Here is a 20,519-nt window from a genome sequence, read left to right on the forward strand (position 1 = left end):
CCCTCACATGGGGGCTATTAAAGTTTATAGATATATTGGCATCGCTCTTTAACCCTCTAAGTTTTCAGCTTTTACTTCTGTCAACCTGATCTCACATATATGCCTGAAATAAACATGAATCAGTGGCCTGGTTTGTCAGTAACAAAGATGCAGCAAATAAACCCGAAATGAACTGTCAAGAAAATGCTAAACACGATTTATGATGTTATTATGAACAAAGACATGCATGCACACACACACAAAGGTACACAAAGAGATAATCATTGAACTATTGAGCATTTAATGTACTTGTTTCTGCATCTTTTAACCTTAGTTAAACCCCAGAAAGCTGTTTCTGCTTGCTTTCAGTTCTTATGCAAAGATAAGCTTCACTCCAACTTAAACAGGGAAGCTGAGTTTAGGCGGACTTCTCTGCATGCAGTCATCACATCCACCCCACCTTTTATTGAAGGATAAATAAACAAGTGTGCTGTTGGTTTAAAGCTGCCGTAGGCCTTCATTAGGAGCTAATCTGGTTCTGAAAAGGTTTTCCTCCCTGCTGCTTCAGAAACTACGAGCTTCATCTGCATCACAACACTTACAGATTAGGCTAATAGCATTAGTGGATCTCACTGGATCATTATTACTGCCATCATTGTCATTATCATTCTTATTAGTTTAAACTCTGTCACAGATGTGTAACAGGAGGTTGGATGTATTTTGAGTGAAAACTAAACTGATTTTCTACTTTAGTAACTCGGAAGAAAAGGAGGCAGTTTTGCTTTGTACTTCTGTCATGGTGGTAGTTTTTTAAATGACTTCTTGTCCTAATCTCTCACACACATTCTCCCCACAGCATCTCACCTGGGGGAAAATACACATTAATATACAGAAATGCTTTAACACAATCTGTTTTTGTTTATTTTCTTTATATTTATTTGGAAGAGTTTTGGTCTGATTGTTCAACTAGAAATTTAAATATGCCGTCTTTAAGTAGCACACCCAATTAGCAGAGATTAGCTGCTGTATGGAACCTCAGGGGACCTCATTCACATGGAAAAAGACTCCTTAGTTCTAATTGGCAGCCAGTGTAAATCCTTCACTCTCCATTTAAACCAGCAGTCAACATCTTGTTGTCCTGCAGGTTTGCATGTTCCTCAGCCCAAAGCATCCGCTCAGCTTATCAGTCTTTCTCAGACCACACAGCCGAAGTGAAGGACTTAACGGTGGCAGTGAGATCATTATTGAAAGCAGCTTGAGTTGTGGAACTATTTTTCTCACTGTGAAGTCAGAGCAACTTTAATTTGGGTTATTTTTGTTGGAACTTCTTGGCCCTCTGCTCTCGGCGCTGTTTAATGATCAGCCATTATGGAATCCAGCCTGACAGCAGAAAGCAAGCCGGTGTTTTCTATCGATCGGATCCTGGGTTTGGAACAGGAAAAGCCTGGAAGCTGTCTGAAATTCCACCGACCGTGGACAGGTGAGGAGCACAGGTTTTGAATTTTAAAACTTTTCTGAGGACCAATGGGCACTCTTTTCCCAGCTCCCGCAGATTATCTCATTTTGATATGTTTGTCTCATTTTTGATACACTTTTTAAATTGAATTTGAATGACATGGGAGTCCTGTTTGTGTAAAAAGGAGCCTTGTTATATTTCACATGTATTTGACACGTAACCAGGTCAGCGTTGAAATTCATGTTGTAAATGACGTGACCACATCGTTATGTGCAGCACTGCAACTTTAAAGTTAAAGAGTTGTGGCTCACTTATGTAATCAGATTACTTCTTAGCTCAGTATTTATCATCATGAATTTACCACTTTACCCAAATTAGTTGACATAGATAGTGCAATTGTTTACATTTTGGTTGTATCTATTAGTATCATTTGCCTGAAAGGCTTTATGATTAATCTTTGGTTTTAGCACTAGCTGCCAGATATCAGTGGAACATGTTTGGCTACTTTGTGTTTTCTGTTCGCACAAATAACTGATGTCATTTAACAGCTGCTCAGGTAAAGAAGATGAAGATAAATGCTCTAAACTTTGTTTTGTGTCACTAGTTTCTTTATTGGCGTCCTCCACTCTGGAGGCCTTCTACTTTTATTCTTTAATATTTACACCATTCATTGAAGAAGCTGCTTGGTAGGTTCTGTAGGATCCACTGTAGTACCTAATAGTACTATGACATGTGTGTAGCACTCGCTTTGACTGACTTGACCTAACAATTTGTTTCAGTAATGTCAGTATGAGTAATTTATTGTTATCAGGCTGTTATTTTATGATTTAGAGAAGTAAAATTCTCCTACCAACACAGCCTGATATATTGACATCAGTTGTGAAGGTGTTACTGACTGAATTTTGAGGTTATTTCTTTTTTTTTAAGAAGAAGTTTGATAGCCTGAGGCTACTACAATTAACTGATAAGGATATTGTTGGCTGAATTACATTTATCAAAGCTAAAAATTGAACAAGATCAGCCTGAGATGACAAACCTTCACCCAGGCTAAATGAAAAGATCTGGAAAGTAAATAATTTACAACCTATGCTAACATTTTTTATGGAATTCTGCCCATTACTCTTTACTCCTACTGAGCTGATTGTTGGAGGCAAGTGTCACACAAACCCAACATATAAAAGCACAACATTTTGTATATGTATGCATCTTCAAAATAAACATGAAATGTGCCTTTATTCAGTTGTTGATCATGTTTCTTTTATTGGCTCATGTTTATACAATCTTAGCAAAACCACTGTGAACTGTAAAAAATTCAGTCTAACGTTGAAGAAACTGTGTAAAGTGTGTTCTAATCTTTGATTATTTTTCTCACATTAATCCAGAATTTGGACCAGATCAAGAGAAAAGAGGAAACATTACCTGCTCTAAACAACTCTGTCATCGACAACAGCAACACCATCATGCTCAGCAACAGAACTCACCCAGACCTACATCAAACTGGTATATCGGACGCAGACCACGCACTGCCTTCACCAACAGCCAGGTAATCGATCAATACGTTAATATATCAACTCAAAAATGTTCCATTTTAGCTAAATTCAGTTATGTTACAAAATGTAGAATATGTTTATGTTTTAATGTGTCATACATTGCTTATTTTTTCATGTTTTTAGCTCATGATTGATGAGTTTATTTACCAACGCTTGATAAATAAAATTGCCATGAGATGTCACCTTGTGTTTGTGTGTCCTGCAGGTGAGTGCACTGGAGGCAGTGTTTCAGTTCAACTGTTACCCAGGTATCCAGCTCAGAGAGCAGATGGCAGGGAGACTCGACCTGGATGAGGACCGAATACAGGTTCAGACATATTTTTAGTTTCCTGCTTGTTATACCTGTTTATTCCATCTATCCCTCACCTAAAACAAGAATTAGCCCAAGGCTGCTGTATTCTGTTCGGCCATGACATGACGGGAATAGCAGCACATGGATACTAAAATGTGTAAGCTGTGACCACAGAGATCTTTCTTTCTAACCTTGTATTTTATAAGATGTACCCCGAACCATGCACATCACATTAGTTCCACCACTAACTATGAGCTTTAACTCCTACCCCTGACTGAATGAAAGTGCAGTCGAACATTAAGGATCGCAACTGGGAGATTCCATGGATTAGCTCCCTTCACCATCCCCACCTTCTCTATATAAGCATGTGTGGCCCAGTGAACACCAGCAATACATAGAAAGTGGACATAAACATGTGTGGAGACACAGTTAAACTTAAGCTTTATCTGTATAAGCAAATAATAATACATTTTTCATGTCTTTATTAGGGAAATACAAGATTTTCTAATTTTCTAAATGTAGCTTTATCGCATTCTTTCCTTATATGGGGTTGTTCGATGTCAGGGCATATAGAAATAGTTTCTTTTATAATTAAACTACAGATTTATTGCTTTAGAGGCTGTTTACAGACCTTATAGGTGATGCTGGTTTGGTCTGGGGACCATGAGGGCTTTTATACACCAAACTGACATCTGCTTTACCCCCTTCGTCAGTATTTGGAAAAATTAAATAGCACTCGAACATACTGCAAAGACAACTTTAACTGTAAAACTGTAAAAGACCCCAAATAGTTTGACTATTTTACATGAGCACAATATGTGGAGTGATCCATTAAAGCAACTAGATAATGAGAATCTTAAGAAATCAAAGGATTGTTTTTAGCACCTCTGTTCACAGTAGCTCCTCTTTTATGTCTCTCTCAGATCTGGTTTCAGAACCGACGAGCCAAACTGAGGCGTTCACTCAGAGAGACTCGACTGCAGCTCGTTCAGACGGCCGTGGCTGACCTGGGAGTCAGAACCGAGGTCACGGGTCACATGACGATCAAACAGGAACTGGAGCGTGCTTCACCGCTCAAGTTTGAGGTGGTGGAGAGTTGCAGATGAAGGACTCAATATTTTTACCACCTGTGCTGATTCTGATCTTGTGAAGGATTAACATGACGGTTTCTCATCATCTTTTGCTGCTTTTCCTTCCCCCAAAAAATAAATAGGGACGAATGAAAATCACAGGTTGCTCACACAACAAAGTTGAACATATTGAGGCCATAAACCTTTTTTTTTACTATCAATAGTTTGACAGTTTGACAACCAGATTCTGTTGACATGTCCCTCTGGATCAGTTTAAGTAAAACGTTTCTTTGTGTAAAGATATATTTCGGCATGTGTCTATGTTTTAACTTTCTGAACTGTAAAAAATTTTGATTAAAGCCAATGAAGTTATTGAAACTTATGTCTGTTTTTGTGGATCATTTCTACTTTTCACTACACGTATGTAATTACAGATTTAACAGTCACAGTTTTTGGAATAGTGTAGATAAAATGAGGGGAGTGATGACCTGTGAAGAAGGTAACCTTTATATTCAACTGATATCACCATAAAACTTCCCATTTTCAAGATGTTATGTTTGAATAGGCAAATGATATATTACCTATTTTAGAAATAATAGAATCTGAACACATTTTTACATATTAATCCTAACATTGGATACACACACATTGTGTGTGTATGTTGTGATACACACACATGTTGTGATATTAGAATCAAATGTGCTTTTGATACCTTTAATTTTTTTATCTTTCTTTTTTTTGTTGATTTTTTTATGTTTTATGCTTCAGGAAATTCTCAATATTTGAACGAATATGCTAATTGTTTTTCTTTCGATTATTTAAATGTTTTCCCACATTTCAACGTCTCATATCGTCACTGGTTTTTTTTATGATGTCATCCAGCACACTGTTAGAGATTTGTTGACCTTTAATCCTTATATGTATGCATGGAAGCTCTTTATGGAAGCCGAAGGAAAGAGGGAAAAATTACGCGGCCGGAGCTGATTGGTCCACCTGTGCCTCACGTGACCCGGAAATGAAAGCGGAGAACTGATGAGTGTCTGGAGTGCAGGAATCTGTCGGTAACATTTTTTTGTGAAGCGGTGGTTTTGTGTTGGAGAAAATGGACACGTTAAACAAACTGAAGCAGTTTGACGCTTATCCCAAAACTCTGGAGGATTTCCGTGTGAAGACGTGGGGAGGAGCGACCGGTAAGATGCTTCAATTTATCAGAGAGCAGCAGCCATTCAGACACTCTGGGTGATAGCTGCAGCGGCTAACAGCAAGGCTTACTCATTAATTCCTTTATTAAATAATTGAATAATGTAAAAATATTAACATACAGCCATGACAGCTCTTTAGGAACGATAGCCCAGCCTGAACACCAACAGAATAGAGTCCTATAACGTCAACAGTACCATTGTTGAGCAAACTAACCCATTGAAAAACAAGCAAATACAGACATTACAATAGCTCAGATATATTAGTTTTCAAGTCTTTATCTTTATTTAACCACATGTTTCCTGAAAAAAAGACGGGTTAATCAGACTTTTTTTCTTTTACATAGTAGATGTTTCCACACTACACATTAGTAATCTATAGATTAAGTTTATACTCTAAATTAGCCAAAATATTATAGCTGCATGTCCTCCCCTTATTCTCTCTCTGCTCTCATTTCCTGCCAAGCAACTTTGATAGAAGCTATTAGTGCCGAAAACATCCTTAAAAGAAGAAGTAGTTGTACACGTGAAACCATTAATCAATTTTTTGATTGGTCGGTTGATTTAAACGAAACAAAACAAAATTAGAGTATTTGCTTTGGACTATTGGTTGGACAAAACGTTGCACGTGTGACTCGGGGCTCTGGGTAATAGTGAAAGCATTTTTCAGTAAATGATCTAAAGCCCTGTTCCACCATGGATGATTCAGGATATTGGTGAACTCTAGATTTTGTTGGTATGTTAAACATAAATTCAGATTACATTGATCTTTGGTTATTTCATTAATATTACAAGAATAAGAAGGTGGCATTATAAGAGCTCTATTAAACATCTGCATTAAAGGAATTGATCTACAGTGTAGAAGTTACTAAAAGTTGTTTCAAGCGTCACAAGAAAGCTGTTTCTCAGCTTTATGGGGGCTTTACCTTCTATATTAGGGCTCCTAATGTATAAATATAGAGTATATAGATATTTATGAATCTGGCTAGATGTTAGAAAACAATTTAAATTTCTATTTCCAACTAAACCCTCCTTACTTAGAACTGTCCTGCGCTTTGTTTCATTTGGATAAAAGAGAAGTAATTACAAAAGTAACAAGTAAAAAATTAAACATGCAACTGACCATTAAAAAAGCCTTTTGTTAAGCTAATTTGAGTAAATGTAGCACCTGTTTTTAATGTACAGTTGATGTTTATGTAAAAGAATAAAATGCTGCTGTTTTGCTCTCTTGGTTTTGTGTAAGTAGTTATGAATTAGTACAGTTTTGGCATAAAAGACAACAATAATGCCCCAAAAAAGATGTAATATACTACTATTGATAACCACCACTGTTTCCAGCTTTATTTTTCTTAATAGTGGAATATAAACAAACAGTTTTAATCAGTTAATTTAATAATGTATCTTCTCTTTCTTTTCTAAGATTGCACAGTTTAACCCTCTGTTAAAGGCTAATTTGCTGATTTTCTAATTAAAATCATCATCTATTGAATTTATTTAGGTTTTAGGCTGATGATTAGACATGAAGAAGTACTAACAAGAACTTTCTTCTACTTTTCTGCAATAAAAATGTAAAAACAAAAGATGGATTAAAATCTCTGGAAAGTAAGAAAGAGTTAGTCTTCTGCAGGTTTGCAAGAAGATAGAATATGCTTCAAAGAAGGTCTTAATGCACGTATAAAACAATGAAGCCAATATTATTTGATGTATTAATAAGTTGTTGATTATGATGATGATGTACTGTCAAATATTATAGAACCTTTCACACAGAGTGATGAGTCAAAAAGCTCTTGTTTCTAATATCCTCTGCAGTGACCATCATCAGCGGCGTCATCATGTTAATCCTGTTTGTCTCAGAGCTGCAGTACTATCTTACTAAAGAGGTGAGTTCATCCATAATCGTCTGATCATTTTACATCCTCCGTGTGAAATTAAATCCGACACTCAACACAGAGGTGAATTTAAGAGGCTTTAATCCCAAAACCGGGGTTAATGCTCGGCTCTGACGTGCAGAGGCCGATCTGCCCGAAAGGTCAGAAATTTACATCACAGTGGCAAAGATTTAGTCATTTTTCTACCGAAGATTTGTTCCAGCTGGAGGGTTTGCTGCTTGTTATCATTTTGGTAGCAGATGAAACCTGAGATATTTGGGCTTTTTTCAGATAAATCGACCAAATCAAGGACAGCTATATGGGTTCTGGAAAGCTGTGTTCGACTCTTATCTGACTTAAGAGTTAACGTGGAAGCTGGCTGATAAATGAACTTAACTACGTCGTCCTTTGACAGACATCAATATGGGAAAATACTGTGTTAACATAACTGATACTTCAGCCTTCGGGTGAGTTTCCTGTTCGACTCGTCTGGTGAGCGTGAGCCAAGAGAACAGGAAAAAGGATACAAAGCTTTCCAACTAACAACAGATTCCAGATTAGACCACCCACACAACAGTTAAACTCAAACAACTAAGATGGGACCATTTTCTGTTGGATGGTGGAAAATGAAATCCGTTTGTCTCCCTGTTTGAGTAAAGAAGTAAAACAGTAGATGCGTCTGTCACTTGCCACACAGCAGCAGGATGTGGCAAGTAATTATATGTTGTTGGTATTCTTTAGAGTCTGTGCTGACACCTCATCTCACAATATCACTGATGCTCTTCCAGTCTGTGCAGCTGGAACAGTGTTGGAAAGCTTCATATGTCCACTCTTTGGGAGTTTTTAGTCATGGCTTTGACCCGTTTTATCAGCTTGGGGCAATCTGGAACGAACAGAGAAATGTGCCCTGAGAGGCCAAAATGAGGCCCAGGAGTGTCTTAGCCTCTCTGGCTGGTCCAAAGGACAGCAGAGGCAGAGATGATCTGAGAATCTGCTGAACTTTAGCCAATTCCTGTGCTTTCTTTTCTAAAGGGAATGTGTTTATGTGTGCCATAAGTAAAGTGTGTCTCAGTTTAGGAAAAAATGTATAATAAGAGAGCTAATTTCACCTCTGAGCTGTATCTGCATGTTCCACCTGTTGCCAGAAGATGCTGAAGTTTTTGTATTCATCAGTTAAAGCAACTGGAGGCTGATATAGTCCTGTTTCTCAGACAGATCCAGTAAAATTAATTCTCCTTCACTGGATGCATGAAGTGTATCGGAAATGTCTCCAAATTGGGGGTGCTGTTGTAACACGGTGAATGTGCTTGGTTAAAAGTTGAAAACGTGTCCTTGTCCCGCAGGTCCACCCCGAGCTGTACGTCGACACGTCACGAGGAGACAAACTCAAAATTAACATTGATGTCATTTTCCCTCACATGCCCTGTGCCTGTAAGTGCTGCTACCGCTTCTCAAGAAACTTCAGGCTGCTAAAGCTAACGTGCTGATGGTGAGTTGTGACTTGTGAAAAACAACACCTGCTTTTTCTCAGACCTCAGTATAGACGCCATGGACGTGGCTGGTGAGCAGCAGCTGGACGTCGAGCACAATCTGTTTAAACGGCGACTGGATAAAGACCTAAAAGCGGTCACCCTGGAGGCAGAAAAACATGGTAAACTTTGACTTTATCAACCTCCTGACACTGCTGATCTGTGTTTTGAAAACTTGCAGACACTTTGTATTTGGTTCAGATTAGAGTGAATTAGCAGGTAGCTGCATTGAGACTACTCTGATTGTTTGTTTAGCTCACACCTGAGTGAAGCTGCTGAGCCAGTGTGACTCAGCTGCACTGAAGATTTGATCTTTGATCATGATGGTGATTTTGTGCCTCCTTGTTCAGAACTTGGTAAGGCTGATGATGGAGAGACCTTTGACCCCAGCACACTGGACCCAAACAGATGTGAGAGCTGCTACGGAGCTGAGACTGAAGACCTCAAGTAAGACGCTCCGGCTCTGGTTTTATTTATTTTTTGTATCTTCTTTGTAAATCTGCATCAACTCGCCCTCCTGCCTTTGCTTGTCCTAATTGCAGATGCTGCAACACATGTGACGATGTGCGGGAAGCTTACAGGCGGCGAGGCTGGGCCTTCAAGAGCGCCGATACCATCGAGCAGTGCAAGAGGGAAGGCTTCACGCAGAAGATGCAGGAGCAGAAGAATGAGGGCTGTCAGGTTTATGGTTTCCTGGAGGTCAACAAGGTATTCTAACTCTCATCTGTCATGTATTGATTCATCCATTTTCTATACCCACTTAATCCAGCTCAAGGTCGCGGGGGGGCTGGAGCCTATCCCAGCTGTCACTGGGCGAGATGCGGGGTGCATCCTGTACAGGTCGCCAGTCCATGACAGAGCCACACAGAGACAAGCGCTCACTCCTCGGGTCAATTTAGAGTCACCAATTAACCTGACATGCATGTTTTTGGGCAGTGGGAGGAAGCCGGAGTACTGGAGGAAAGACCTAATCCTGATTTTTAGAGTGTTTCTGTGTTGTATTGTGTGATTTTGTGCTATTTCTGATCACTTTCTCCTCCTCTTTGTGCTCTAGGTGGCAGGAAATTTCCACTTTGCTCCAGGAAAAAGTTTCCAGCAGTCTCACGTCCACGGTAAGAACCGGCTGCCCATCAACTCTGCTCACACACACAACTAACCAAAGGTTTTTAACACCCTTTACTAGTCTCTTCTACTGTATATCAGTACCCTAAAGCAGGGCAGATCTTTTCTGGCAAATTTTGATATTTAGTTTGCTTCCTTTTTTGTGGGTGTTAAAAAACTTTTGATTGGTGTATTTGTTTATTAGTCTTTCTTCATCCATTCATCAATCATCCACCATGCAAACATAGACTGACATTTATAAAAGATGGACGTAGCCACCTTGATGTCCCCTGTGGGACATCATGTTAAAATAAGCACTTTATTGCCTTAGAATAGCTTTGATGTAACGTGACACCTTTTCCTCATTCATTATGCAATAATTTACGAATATGCAAATGATCCCATATTATCCTTCTTTCCTCCCACATGGATGGAGATGAAGCCCTACATAAAGTTAATATGAGCCTTTCACTTTTTTACATTCGCTTGTGGCTAACTATATGCTGGTAAATGCTAACGTTAGCTTTTTCTCACTCATGATATGTTGTTTAGAAATAAAGTTAAGAAATGTAGGACAACATTTCTTCTCAGAAATGATAGTCCAGTGGATCATGTGCTAAATTAGATATTAAAGGGACGGTTCTGACCAGGTCCTGTGATGTTTTCACTTTGTGACGAGGACAGTGACTTTTTGAAGGGCAGGGGTGGGGGGAAAGAATAAAGGCAAATATAGCACGTCCTCACCACTGTAGAGTGTACTTTAGCATGCGTTTTGGCTCCCGAGAGGGCCCCCCCCCCCCCCCCCCCCCCCAGCCCGCACGCCACAGAAAGAGGAACCTCTAAGCAAAAATGACTTTTTTCTCGTAATTTTGGATGATTTCAGTCATTTGTGCAGGATTGCCCCCTGCTGGCCAGTGGAAAGAAGAGTCACTTTGCATTTAAATGAATTCATATCGGCTATGTCCATCTTTTACATACAGACTGTGATCAAATAACAGCTCAGAGCAGCAGAAAATCCCGTCTGAATGAATGAAATCTTATTTTATCAAAACTCATGAATTCACTTACTGTATTAACACTTTGCAATAAATATTCAACAGCTCTGAATATCTGATCAGTGCAGCTTTTCCTCCAGCTTAGAATAGAAGTGCGACAGACTAATTTAAGAAATAAAGATAAAATCTGCAGATATGGGTTGCTCTGAGACTGTTTAAATGGTTTAAATGTGAAACTTTCCAGTGGAATGAATGTCATGTGACACCTTTCTCATACATATCAGTTTTCAGACAGTGAAGTAGGGTTTGGCTTATGTCTGGTTTCATGGTTGATGAAACATTGTGTAAAGGCAGCGCTGCTTTATAAAAGTTCAAGAGGTTATGATGGGGCTGTTAACTGGGAACCATACACTGAAACAGCACCAATCAACCCGGTGTGACTCAGATTCTCACAACAATCTGTGAAAACTTCAAACTATCCACTAAACTCTTTCATTACTCAACCTATGAAGAAAGTTTAAACCTAAAATAAAAACATTTGAGAGGTTGAACTTCAGTTTTTTTGGAGATAATTGAAATTTCTGCTGTAATGCTTAATCAATATTTAAAAGCTTCATCTGTTCATGTCTCTTAAATTCAGATTTGTAATAAAGCAGCTCTGTCCAGCACAGTGTTTTCACACATCAAACTCCTCGTGATGCATGTCCAGCTCTAAAAACAACCCTTTTCTGCTACTTTTTCTCTGACATTCTTGTGTGTTTGAGGTTTCCTCATCTTGCAACACTAAAATCAGAGCAGGAAATCAAAGATAACCAGCCTTCAAACCTTCATAGAATCCTCTCCAGCTGTATGTTTGGGAAGAAACGTCTCACAGAGCTGTTTGTATGTCGAGCCGAGCTCTAATTGGCCACTAAAATGTGAAAAATGTTGGCAGAAAGTCATGTGATGATAAAATTCTGTCCGGTTCTGTTTTTCTTCCCTGAAAACAAACTCAGATCTCTGAACCTTTGACGGGACGTTGTCAGTTCATTCATCCCACTAATTAGCGAAATGGTTAGGAGCAGAAACAAGAGATAAGAATCACTTGAGGACTCTGAGGAGGCTGAAAAATATCAGCCTCCTCCTTAATCTCGTTCCAAAGCCCATTTGCGTGGACTAACCTCAGTGTGTTAACCCCCCCCCCCCCCCCCCCCCCCCCTTTGTGCTTGGGTCTGCACAATTACTCTGTCAGAAGTTATTGGAATCAGTCCTTTCAATGAGTTTCAATGAGATGTTTTGCTGTTTCTTGCTTGTAGGCTTAACAACTAAACTCCGCTTTAACAGTGTCTTCGTGCATCATTATTCATATCTTTGTAGAATTTGAGTCATTTTGAGTGGAATGAAGCATTTTGTCAGAGTTGTGCAGTCCCAGGGACACCCTCACACATGCTAACATTTCATGGTTTGTTGTCTGCTGCACCATTCTTGTGACTCTTCTCTCTTCTTTCTGCAGTGCACGCTGTGGAAAGTAAGTCCATCTTTCTTTGTAGATTTAATTTTTTTTACCCCTAAAACAGCCTTTTTTTGTTATTGTAAATCTACGGTACGTTGTGGAAACGCCTTGGATGAGATGAGGCAAGAAATGGAGGGTAGTTGGGGTGAAAAACATGATATATTACAAGTGTTTGGGAGTTAATTAATGAAGCCAGCGCCATGAAGTCTGAATAACTACACAAAGTAATGAAGTGAAGAGTAGACAGTTGGAAAAAAATCTAATAATCCACCGCAGAAAAGAAGAATTTTTACTTAAATATACTTAATACTTGCAACCCAACCAAGCTCAAATCCAGTGTTTGCACAAATCTGACAATAGCAGCAAGAAGATTTAAAGCTACTTCAGGAGCTACGAGCTCTGATGTTGTGAACATGTGTGTGTGACTGCGCTTCAGCTCTATTTGCTTTTTAAATTTCCTTTACTAAAGTATATTTGCAGTTTTTTTGCTGAGAACAAGTTAAAATGATGTTTTGTTTTGTTTATTGGCAGTACATGACCTGCAGAGCTTTGGCTTGGACAACGTAAGTACAAAACGTGATCAATGTTGGTCCAATGTTATTACTTAAATATCATTATATTAATAATAAAATGCATTGATGATTAATTTGATTAAACACAACACGGCTCCGTATAACAGTGAGGGTAAAAGAACCGAGTCTTCAGCTTCTCGTGAAGCTCGTCTGTTCATTTGTATTTCTTCTGTCGTTCTACAGATAAACATGACCCATCTGATAAAACACCTGTCGTTTGGTAAAGATTATCCCGGCATCGTTAACCCTCTGGATGAGACGGACGTCACGGCGCCACAAGGTGAGTAACATCAGTTAATAAATACAGAAATAAGCATGTAGAAACAGCTGTAAAATCACTAATTTGTCCATCAGCGCAGCTAATTTAAGTTTCCAAATGTTGTCATCCAAGAATAATGACCATGCAGGATGTGAAAATCCTCCCACCGATAGTCAATTACCTATAAAACTCTTCTATAAAACTTAGATTTTACATAATTTGTGCGTAATATCCAAAAAATAAACATTATCCAGTATTTAAGCAACAAGTAAAATGTCTCAAATGACCACAAATTTAAACTGAAATACAAAAGTAGATTCAACTAATGTCACTGAATTCAGCTTCTGGGTTTTGGTGCTACAGGTTTGGATTTAAGTTACTGGTTTTAATTTGCTTCAGGAGAGAAACCTCGTGTTTTGAGGCGCTCGCTCTTCATCTGGCTATGAGAGAATTTAACTGAGAGTTTGTGGTGGTTGTTGAACGATGTTCAACCCGATGTAGAAGCAGACACCACAGAGAATGTGTGCGTTTGATAAAATCGGCCATTATGTTCCAGTTCAGGTTGAGCAGGATGTGGCAGCAGCAGAAAGTACAACACGCCCCAAACTTAAACCCATTTGATAAATCTGAACTTTTATTGACAAAACTAGACCGCAGGTTGGGAGCTTTACAGCAGGGAGGGGGCAGAGAGCTGTGATTGTACTTTTTTGGAAAGTCCCATGGCTGTACAGTTGTGTGAGTGTGCAGGAGGTGGTTCTTTATTATCCTCAGCAGCGGATGCCCATGCCGATGGACATGAAGGTGCCAAATGTCCCTCCACTCTGCATCATGGTCTTTCCAACTCCTCCCATTAGCTCCCTGCCACGCATGCCGATCCTGGAGACACAGTTAAACTAGATTTAATCTCTTATGATTTCCCCACATCAAGACGTTATATACTTACATCCCACTATTTTGAATTATTGTTTGAAAGTTTATCTATAAATGATAATTTAACAATTTAATAAATCAGATGGTAATATATTGTTAGAACCAATCATTCAGTTCAGTTATAAACTTTATTTCTGTGGGCATATTGCACCCTTTTGTAATAGGTTTAACAACCAAGTACAGTTCTACCTCAGCTCGGTTTCAGAATCAAAACGTGGCCCAACACACAAGGCACAAAATCTCAAAGATGTAACAAATGTGCTCTGAATACAAGGGAAAAATACAACTTTTCAATACTTTTATAGTTTTTTTTTCAATCGTTTTATTATATATGCAGTTGCAGATTCAACAGAAGCTCAATAGTTTGGGTGCACGTAGAGTTCAGATTTACCTGAGACAGGAGAAGGTGCCGAACATGGCACCAGCAGCCATTCCTACTGCAAACCCCATCATGAAGCCCATTTTGACCCGGTCAAAGCAGCTCGGCTGGGTCTGGCCGTATGGACCTACAGCTACCGGCATCTGAAAAAGAATACCAACAAAAGGACAAATGCTTGGTAGAGTTTCAAACTGAGTTTCTGATTATTTTGATCAGAGTATCCTACTCATTTCTATACATGTGATATAAATATCTGACAGTTTTTAGTTAGTTTAAGCAAAAGATCAACTAAACAACCCAATGATTACCTAAGTCAAACTATACATATTCTACCTTTTTTTATGACAAATATGCTAATACAGTTATCGATATATTATATTGTAATATTAGATATATCAGCAGTTAGTCTGTAATTATTCATTAGGAGCTTGACAAACCTCAGTGTGACAAGTAGGGTGGTAAAAGTATCGCATTTTATAATGAAACAAAAATAAAATGGTATTTATGAGCCTTTTTTCATGAATAAGTCTGGTTTATGCTTGAACTGAGCGTCTAAAGTCTGCACAAAGCAGGTTAATCCGGTCTCGTCAGTCACATAATACAATTTAAAGCAAATTTATTTGTTTAGTGCTCTCACATCAAGCTCAACTTTGCGTCTATTCCGAGTTTACTAAATCAATCCGTTACTTTCCCAGAATCAGGATACTTAAAAGGATCATAGCCTAAAGTTTGGTAAAGCCTTGGGAAACTATGTTTTTAATATAAAAATCAGTTTAAATTTAGCGGCCTGATTGGGTTTAGCCGTTGATTTGTCGCCGATGAGGAGCTGAACGTTTCGAGTTATCAGTGCTGTTTAATTAGGAAGCTAGGCTAACGTTAGCTAGCTCGTTGGTGTCGGCGTTTGCAGTTTATCAAGTCAAATCACACTCGACCAGAAACCAAACAATAGCGCATTTTGCTGTTGTTTCAAGCGCAAAACATAAAATAATCACATTTGTAAATATCACTCACGTTATTCACGGGAACGTCTGTTGTGCTAATGCTAGCTTAGCATGCTAACGTCACCCGTGGCCTTGACTGAGACGTTACGACACGTTACCACCGATAAATTAAATGCTTTATTATCAAAATCAAGATAATCCGCATAAGAGTTCGCTTACCTTGGTTTATGTGATTATTTTGAGGTTGGTGCTTTGCCTCTGAACTTGAGGTTTCTCCTATGTTAAGCACAGCTGCGTTTAAATGTCTTTCTAGCAGACCTCCATAACCGTATACAGGAAGAATGGAAAAGACAGAGGAAGCAATTATAGAGGAAAAATGTAAGGGAGAAATTAAACAGCGCCATCTGGTGTTTACATTTGTGACTGCAGGAACACTGTTTTCCTGTTTATTTTTGTCACCAGCTATGTTCAAGAATATTTAAGCTAATTTAATTTAATTATTATATCTATTCAACTCGTTTAAGTGAAAAATCTGATTATGTCTAATATGAATGCTGCTGACAAAGAGCTTCACTTATCATGATGACATGAGTTGACTCTTTGAAGCTTTGCTTTTAGGTGTTGTCCACAGTTATATTTTATTTTAAAAAGGAAATCTTTCCTCTTCACAGCGTCAATGATGTACCAGTATTTTGTGAAAATTGTTCCTACGGTATACGTGAAAACCGATGGAGAGGTGAGTCCAAAATTTTGTTCCCTCCTTTGTGTTTAAGTTTGAATGCAACAAAGCGTTGTATTTAATTGTTATGTAAACTGCCTGTTGTATTTCCAAAGTGCTTCCATCCTCAGTTTTGAAGTCAGACTACAAATGGCTCAAATAAGTGACTGTTTTGTGGTCACTTTTTTTTTTCCAGGTGGTAAAAACAAACCAGTTCTCTGTAACCAGGCATGAGAAAGTTGCCAATGGGTTAATAGGAGACCAGGGGCTGCCGGGCGTCTTTGTTTTATACGAGCTGTCACCGATGATGGTTAAATTCACAGAGAAACACAGGTAGGTTGTTATTCTTCACGCCACTGCTGAACAGTTTCCCAAACCCATAACAAGTTTGTTCGACTCATCGAATCAAAGCAGATAGATTTTACTAAACTTCTTTTTCTTTGTTCAGATCGTTCACACACTTCCTAACGGGTGTTTGTGCCATTATTGGAGGTGTTTTTACAGGTCAGTTCCTCTATCTGATCATGTCTTTTGAAGTTGTGGTTTGCCTGAAACTATAAAATGTGGATCTGAGTACTGACTGTCCCCTGATTCATGCAGTGGCCGGTCTGATAGACTCGCTCATCTACCATTCAGCGCGTGCCATCCAGAAGAAGATAGAGCTGGGCAAAGCATCCTAACAGCGCCCCCCGATGGCCTCCACAGTGCAACACAGATCAAGACACTGACTCAGAGACAGGAGGACAGGGAGAAGATGGACAGACGTGCTGGGAGAGGGGGAAGATTGACAGCAGGAGCAGGAACTTTGTTTTCTCTCCATCTCTCTGTATGTTAGACTGAGAGATTAACCCAGAGAGAGGCAGAGGTTTTCCATCCGCCAGGTTTTAAGTTCCTCTGACCTCACCTGTGCTGGCAAAGCTCTGAGGGGAGGAGCTGGTGGAGGTTTTTGAAGTTTTTTTCTCCACTGTTAAATTTGATGCCAACGGGAGGACACAGCCAAAATCAAGAGAATTAAGAAGAGCGGAGGATGACTCGTTGATTCAGACTTCGGCTCCAGAAGCTCTCAGAAGTCAATTTCCTTCCACCTGCTTCAGCAGCACTCAAATGACTACACTGAATGTTTGTTAGAAGATCTGTGATCGAGGGCCAGTGGGCGAAAGGACTTTAAGATTGATCATCAGTTACTCACCTTATTTAGCCTGGATGAACTTTGTATCAACATTTTTGTAAGCACAGAATCACTTGAGTACAAACTGAACTTACTTTGTGGATTTTAAGGATTATTCTGGTACTTTATAGTCTTTATATTTTTCCCATGGTCAACAAATCCCGTTAAAAAGAGCAAACCAACCATTGAGCTACAGTGTTCAGTATCACAAACGCAAAGCTTCACCAGAAGTGTTTTAACCCACCACCTAAACACTGAAAATGTGTGAAAAGTCTCACATTTGTCCATTTTCTGAAAATATATCGACCAGCACTCTTCTTAAGGCTTTGTTGACCACAGAAACGCTGAATTAGATTCTTAATGTTTTCTTCCACACAAGTCATTGGTAAAGTGTTAAAATACTGAACAAATTGAACTAAATTGGAGTCTCTCAGACAAAGACGGTGATAAAAAGCTGGGCTACATGAAACCCTGAGTTTTCTGAACAAAGAGTGAGACATTTGAAGCTTTTAAGATGATCTGTGGACTTCCTGTGAGCCGAGAGTCATCCAGGCTTCAAAATGTGAGTAGCTGATTAAAAAAACCTCTCAATTTTAAGGACTTTGAAACTTGAAACAGTGACTCAAGCTGATAATAATGAGACTGCGGAGGAAGATTTTCATCCTCTTGGTTTAAAGCTGCTGTGTTGGATTTTTCTGTGATTTTAATGATCTGCTGCCGTATGCTTCTCGTAAAGATCAGGTTGGTCTCAGAGTCGGCTTCAACCAGTACACCCCCCTGGGGTGGCTCCACTCTGCGAGCAGGACGCTCCTCAGTCTACTCTGATCTGATGATCGTCTGATCAGACTGAATTGAGTTTACCGCATCAGCTACAGCAGGTCGATGATGACGAAGTCCAGATTCAGTTCTGTTTGGTAAATCTTGTCCATCCAGTCACGCCCCGCTCACATCAGCCTGGTTTCTGATCATGGTGCATTACTCACTTTCGCATACATCAGAATAAATACATAATATAAATATAATATCAGAGTTCTAGCTATCAGACAAACACATGATGTAATCGGTTACCTGCAGAGCTGAACCCAAACCTGATGCTTCTCATAATGCACGTAAAGTCTGAGTTTATTTCCAATCTTTATGTTGCCATTTGAGTAGCTCTCACACATGAAGACATATTTTGATTCTTAACCCCACCTACAAAGTTCTGATCGCCATTCAAAGAGTCATCTAAGAGCACCAAAACCAAATAAATAGCCTGAGAAATACTTCACAGTCGTGTCCGCCTGACAAAAAATCTGGATTCAACCAGAAATATGAATTTTAAATCCCACTAAATAACCATTTGATTTGACTTGAGCTGAAGTGAAGTTGCAGGCCTGCTGGCGCTTGCTTAAGAGGCCAAATCCTTCAGCGGTTGGTCAGTTTTAGCTCGTTGGCTCGAACATGTCTGCAGCTGTAGGTGTAGCGACGCATCGCTTTGACTTCACTGTGCCAGTCAGCTTTTCTTCTGCAGATTAGAGCCACTTGGGACGTAAATGTCTGAGCGTTTTCACCAGAGAAGGTTTCCAAATGAATTCCACTTAATGGGAAGTGACCTGCCGAATTAAAGGGATGACCCTTCAACTGACTTTTCCTTAAATGGAAATTCTTCTATGCTTCACTTGATTTTACTGTACTTTATTTTTGTAAATAGTGTACAGACTTATTCATCTCTGCCTTCAAAAACTAGAACTACAAAACTCCCGTTAATAAGGTCAGTGAGATTTAGTTTTTCTATGGGTGAGGGGCTGCTTCTTTTCAGCATTCTGTGAGATGCAGAACACAATCTGTCCGCTCAGACTGCTGCTTCTTGGCTTTCTTTCGGCCTGTGGGAGGTGGGATTGTTAGCAAACGGCTTCAGATGTTGATCCCCTCCTTGACCCCGAGCCAAGAAGCGTTTCTTTAATCCAAATGACAGGGTGACATGAAGGCAGCTCTAAACCGCCAGAAGACAGCGTGATGCTTTTTGACTCACTAGTTGAGTCACCATGTTGAGCCCAGATGTTTCTGCAACATTGATTTTTGCCTTCTGTGATTATTTATGGCCATTTAAGCCAAACTCTGGATACAAACATTTGGTTTAGAGTACATTTTTGTCCCTTTAAAAGTCTTTACATGATATTCTGGGGAGTCGAGCTGCAGTCTAACACCATTACGCTGTTTGAAATCCTCATTTTAAGTGGACGTCTCCTCTCAGTTTGTTGCTCAGACGGGTCGAGGACTTTGCCCCAGGTTCTCTGATTTGTTGGATTCTCGTCCTTCGATTTATTTGACAGCACATATCGCTGTGAATCTGTGACTTATGAAGCTTATGAAGATGTGACAGGTTCTAACAGATATTCCAGTATTTAGGCTGTAAAGAGACACGTGTAAAAAATATCTCTTCTCTCTGTGTTAAAGTCTGGCTGATGCAGTTTGATCATGGCACACTCTGATGGTTCAGTTGTTGATGATTTGTTGTTGCACCTTTTTGACGTCTAAATCAGGCGTAGGGGTTGTGTGTGTGTGTGTGTGTGTGCGTGCATGTGTGCGTGTGTGGGCCGGTAAGTGTGTGCGAGTGGATGTGTTTTCATGCTAATTGCTCTGTGTGTGTGTGTGTGTGAATGAAAGAGAGATGTATTTATATTTTGATTGTCCTCAAACGGTTTTTAAAATGACAGAAAATAAATGTTGAATACACCAGCTTCAACTGTCTGTCACCTCATTACTTTGGTTTTCATGTTAACATGTAAATCAGTGATTGGATGTGAGCTACAGTTAGCATCAGCCAGCAGGTCACCGTGGAAACTGTGACTCATTTTAATGATAAACATGTGGTCTTTGACTCCAAGGAGTCCCTGATTTAGCGAATAAAATAATTAATAAAAATATCAACTGTCACATCAGTTCTCCATGAGACGAGAAGAAGAGCCAAAATAAAATGTGGAACTTTATTAAAACGCTTTGTTTACATCTTCCTGTGACATTTTGAGACTTCCTGCA

General features: G+C 39.3%; 3 protein-coding genes across 4 annotated transcripts; 2 read left to right on the plus strand and 1 right to left on the minus strand.

The window, feature by feature from the left end:
* The first annotated feature begins 1,052 nt into the window (after positions 1-1,052).
* hesx1 (HESX homeobox 1) lies at positions 1,053-4,710 on the plus strand. Its single transcript, XM_072383080.1, has 4 exons — positions 1,053-1,459; positions 2,818-2,978; positions 3,191-3,292; positions 4,201-4,710. The coding sequence occupies exons 1-4, from the start codon at positions 1,348-1,350 to the stop codon at positions 4,381-4,383; spliced, it is 558 nt and encodes a 185-aa protein (XP_072239181.1). The 5' UTR covers positions 1,053-1,347; the 3' UTR covers positions 4,384-4,710.
* Positions 4,711-5,364: 654 nt separating this feature from the next.
* Positions 5,365-20,219, plus strand: ergic3 (ERGIC and golgi 3). 2 transcript variants are annotated; one of them, XM_072381522.1, is made up of 14 exons: positions 5,365-5,537; positions 7,356-7,426; positions 8,758-8,845; positions 8,946-9,065; positions 9,294-9,390; positions 9,486-9,651; positions 9,998-10,055; positions 12,532-12,546; positions 13,063-13,094; positions 13,287-13,383; positions 16,284-16,348; positions 16,527-16,663; positions 16,779-16,834; positions 16,931-20,219. In XM_072381522.1, the coding sequence occupies exons 1-14, from the start codon at positions 5,450-5,452 to the stop codon at positions 17,008-17,010; spliced, it is 1,170 nt and encodes a 389-aa protein (XP_072237623.1). In that variant the 5' UTR covers positions 5,365-5,449; the 3' UTR covers positions 17,011-20,219. The 2 variants fall into 2 exon arrangements, with proteins under 2 accessions (XP_072237623.1, XP_072237624.1); XM_072381523.1 differs by lacking the exon at positions 12,532-12,546.
* On the minus strand, positions 13,975-15,960 carry romo1 (reactive oxygen species modulator 1). Its single transcript, XM_072381529.1, has 3 exons — positions 15,832-15,960; positions 14,684-14,814; positions 13,975-14,238 (listed from the first exon to the last, which is right to left on the minus strand). Exons 2-3 carry the CDS (start codon positions 14,812-14,814, stop codon positions 14,130-14,132), a joined length of 240 nt encoding a protein of 79 aa, XP_072237630.1. The 5' UTR covers positions 15,832-15,960; the 3' UTR covers positions 13,975-14,129.
* Positions 20,220-20,519: the final 300 nt, after the last annotated feature.

Source organism: Leuresthes tenuis, unplaced genomic scaffold (genome assembly GCF_036924035.1).
Source record: "Leuresthes tenuis unplaced genomic scaffold, fLeuTen1.0.hap1 SCAF_3, whole genome shotgun sequence".
NCBI lineage: Eukaryota > Metazoa > Chordata > Actinopteri > Atheriniformes > Atherinopsidae > Leuresthes > Leuresthes tenuis.

What these genes read in the sequence shown, in the direction of transcription:
- hesx1 (XM_072383080.1), top strand. Translation starts at nt 1,348, where the DNA reads ATGGAATCCAGCCTGACAGCAGAAAGCAAGCCGGTGTTTTCTATCGAT. An exon ending in ATTCCACCGACCGTGGACAG is followed by an intron (nt 1,460 to 2,817) that starts GTGAGGAGCACA and finishes ACATTAATCCAG; the next exon opens with AATTTGGACCAGATCAAGAG. An exon ending in TGGATGAGGACCGAATACAG is followed by an intron (nt 3,293 to 4,200) that starts GTTCAGACATAT and finishes TGTCTCTCTCAG; the next exon opens with ATCTGGTTTCAGAACCGACG.
- ergic3 (XM_072381522.1), top strand. Translation starts at nt 5,450, where the DNA reads ATGGACACGTTAAACAAACTGAAGCAGTTTGACGCTTATCCCAAAACT. An exon ending in GTTTCCTGGAGGTCAACAAG is followed by an intron (nt 9,652 to 9,997) that starts GTATTCTAACTC and finishes TTTGTGCTCTAG; the next exon opens with GTGGCAGGAAATTTCCACTT. An exon ending in GGACGTCACGGCGCCACAAG is followed by an intron (nt 13,384 to 16,283) that starts GTGAGTAACATC and finishes TCCTCTTCACAG; the next exon opens with CGTCAATGATGTACCAGTAT.
- romo1 (XM_072381529.1), bottom strand. Translation starts at nt 14,814, where the DNA reads ATGCCGGTAGCTGTAGGTCCATACGGCCAGACCCAGCCGAGCTGCTTT. An exon ending in GGCACCTTCTCCTGTCTCAG is followed by an intron (nt 14,239 to 14,683) that starts GTAAATCTGAAC and finishes CTGTGTCTCCAG; the next exon opens with GATCGGCATGCGTGGCAGGG.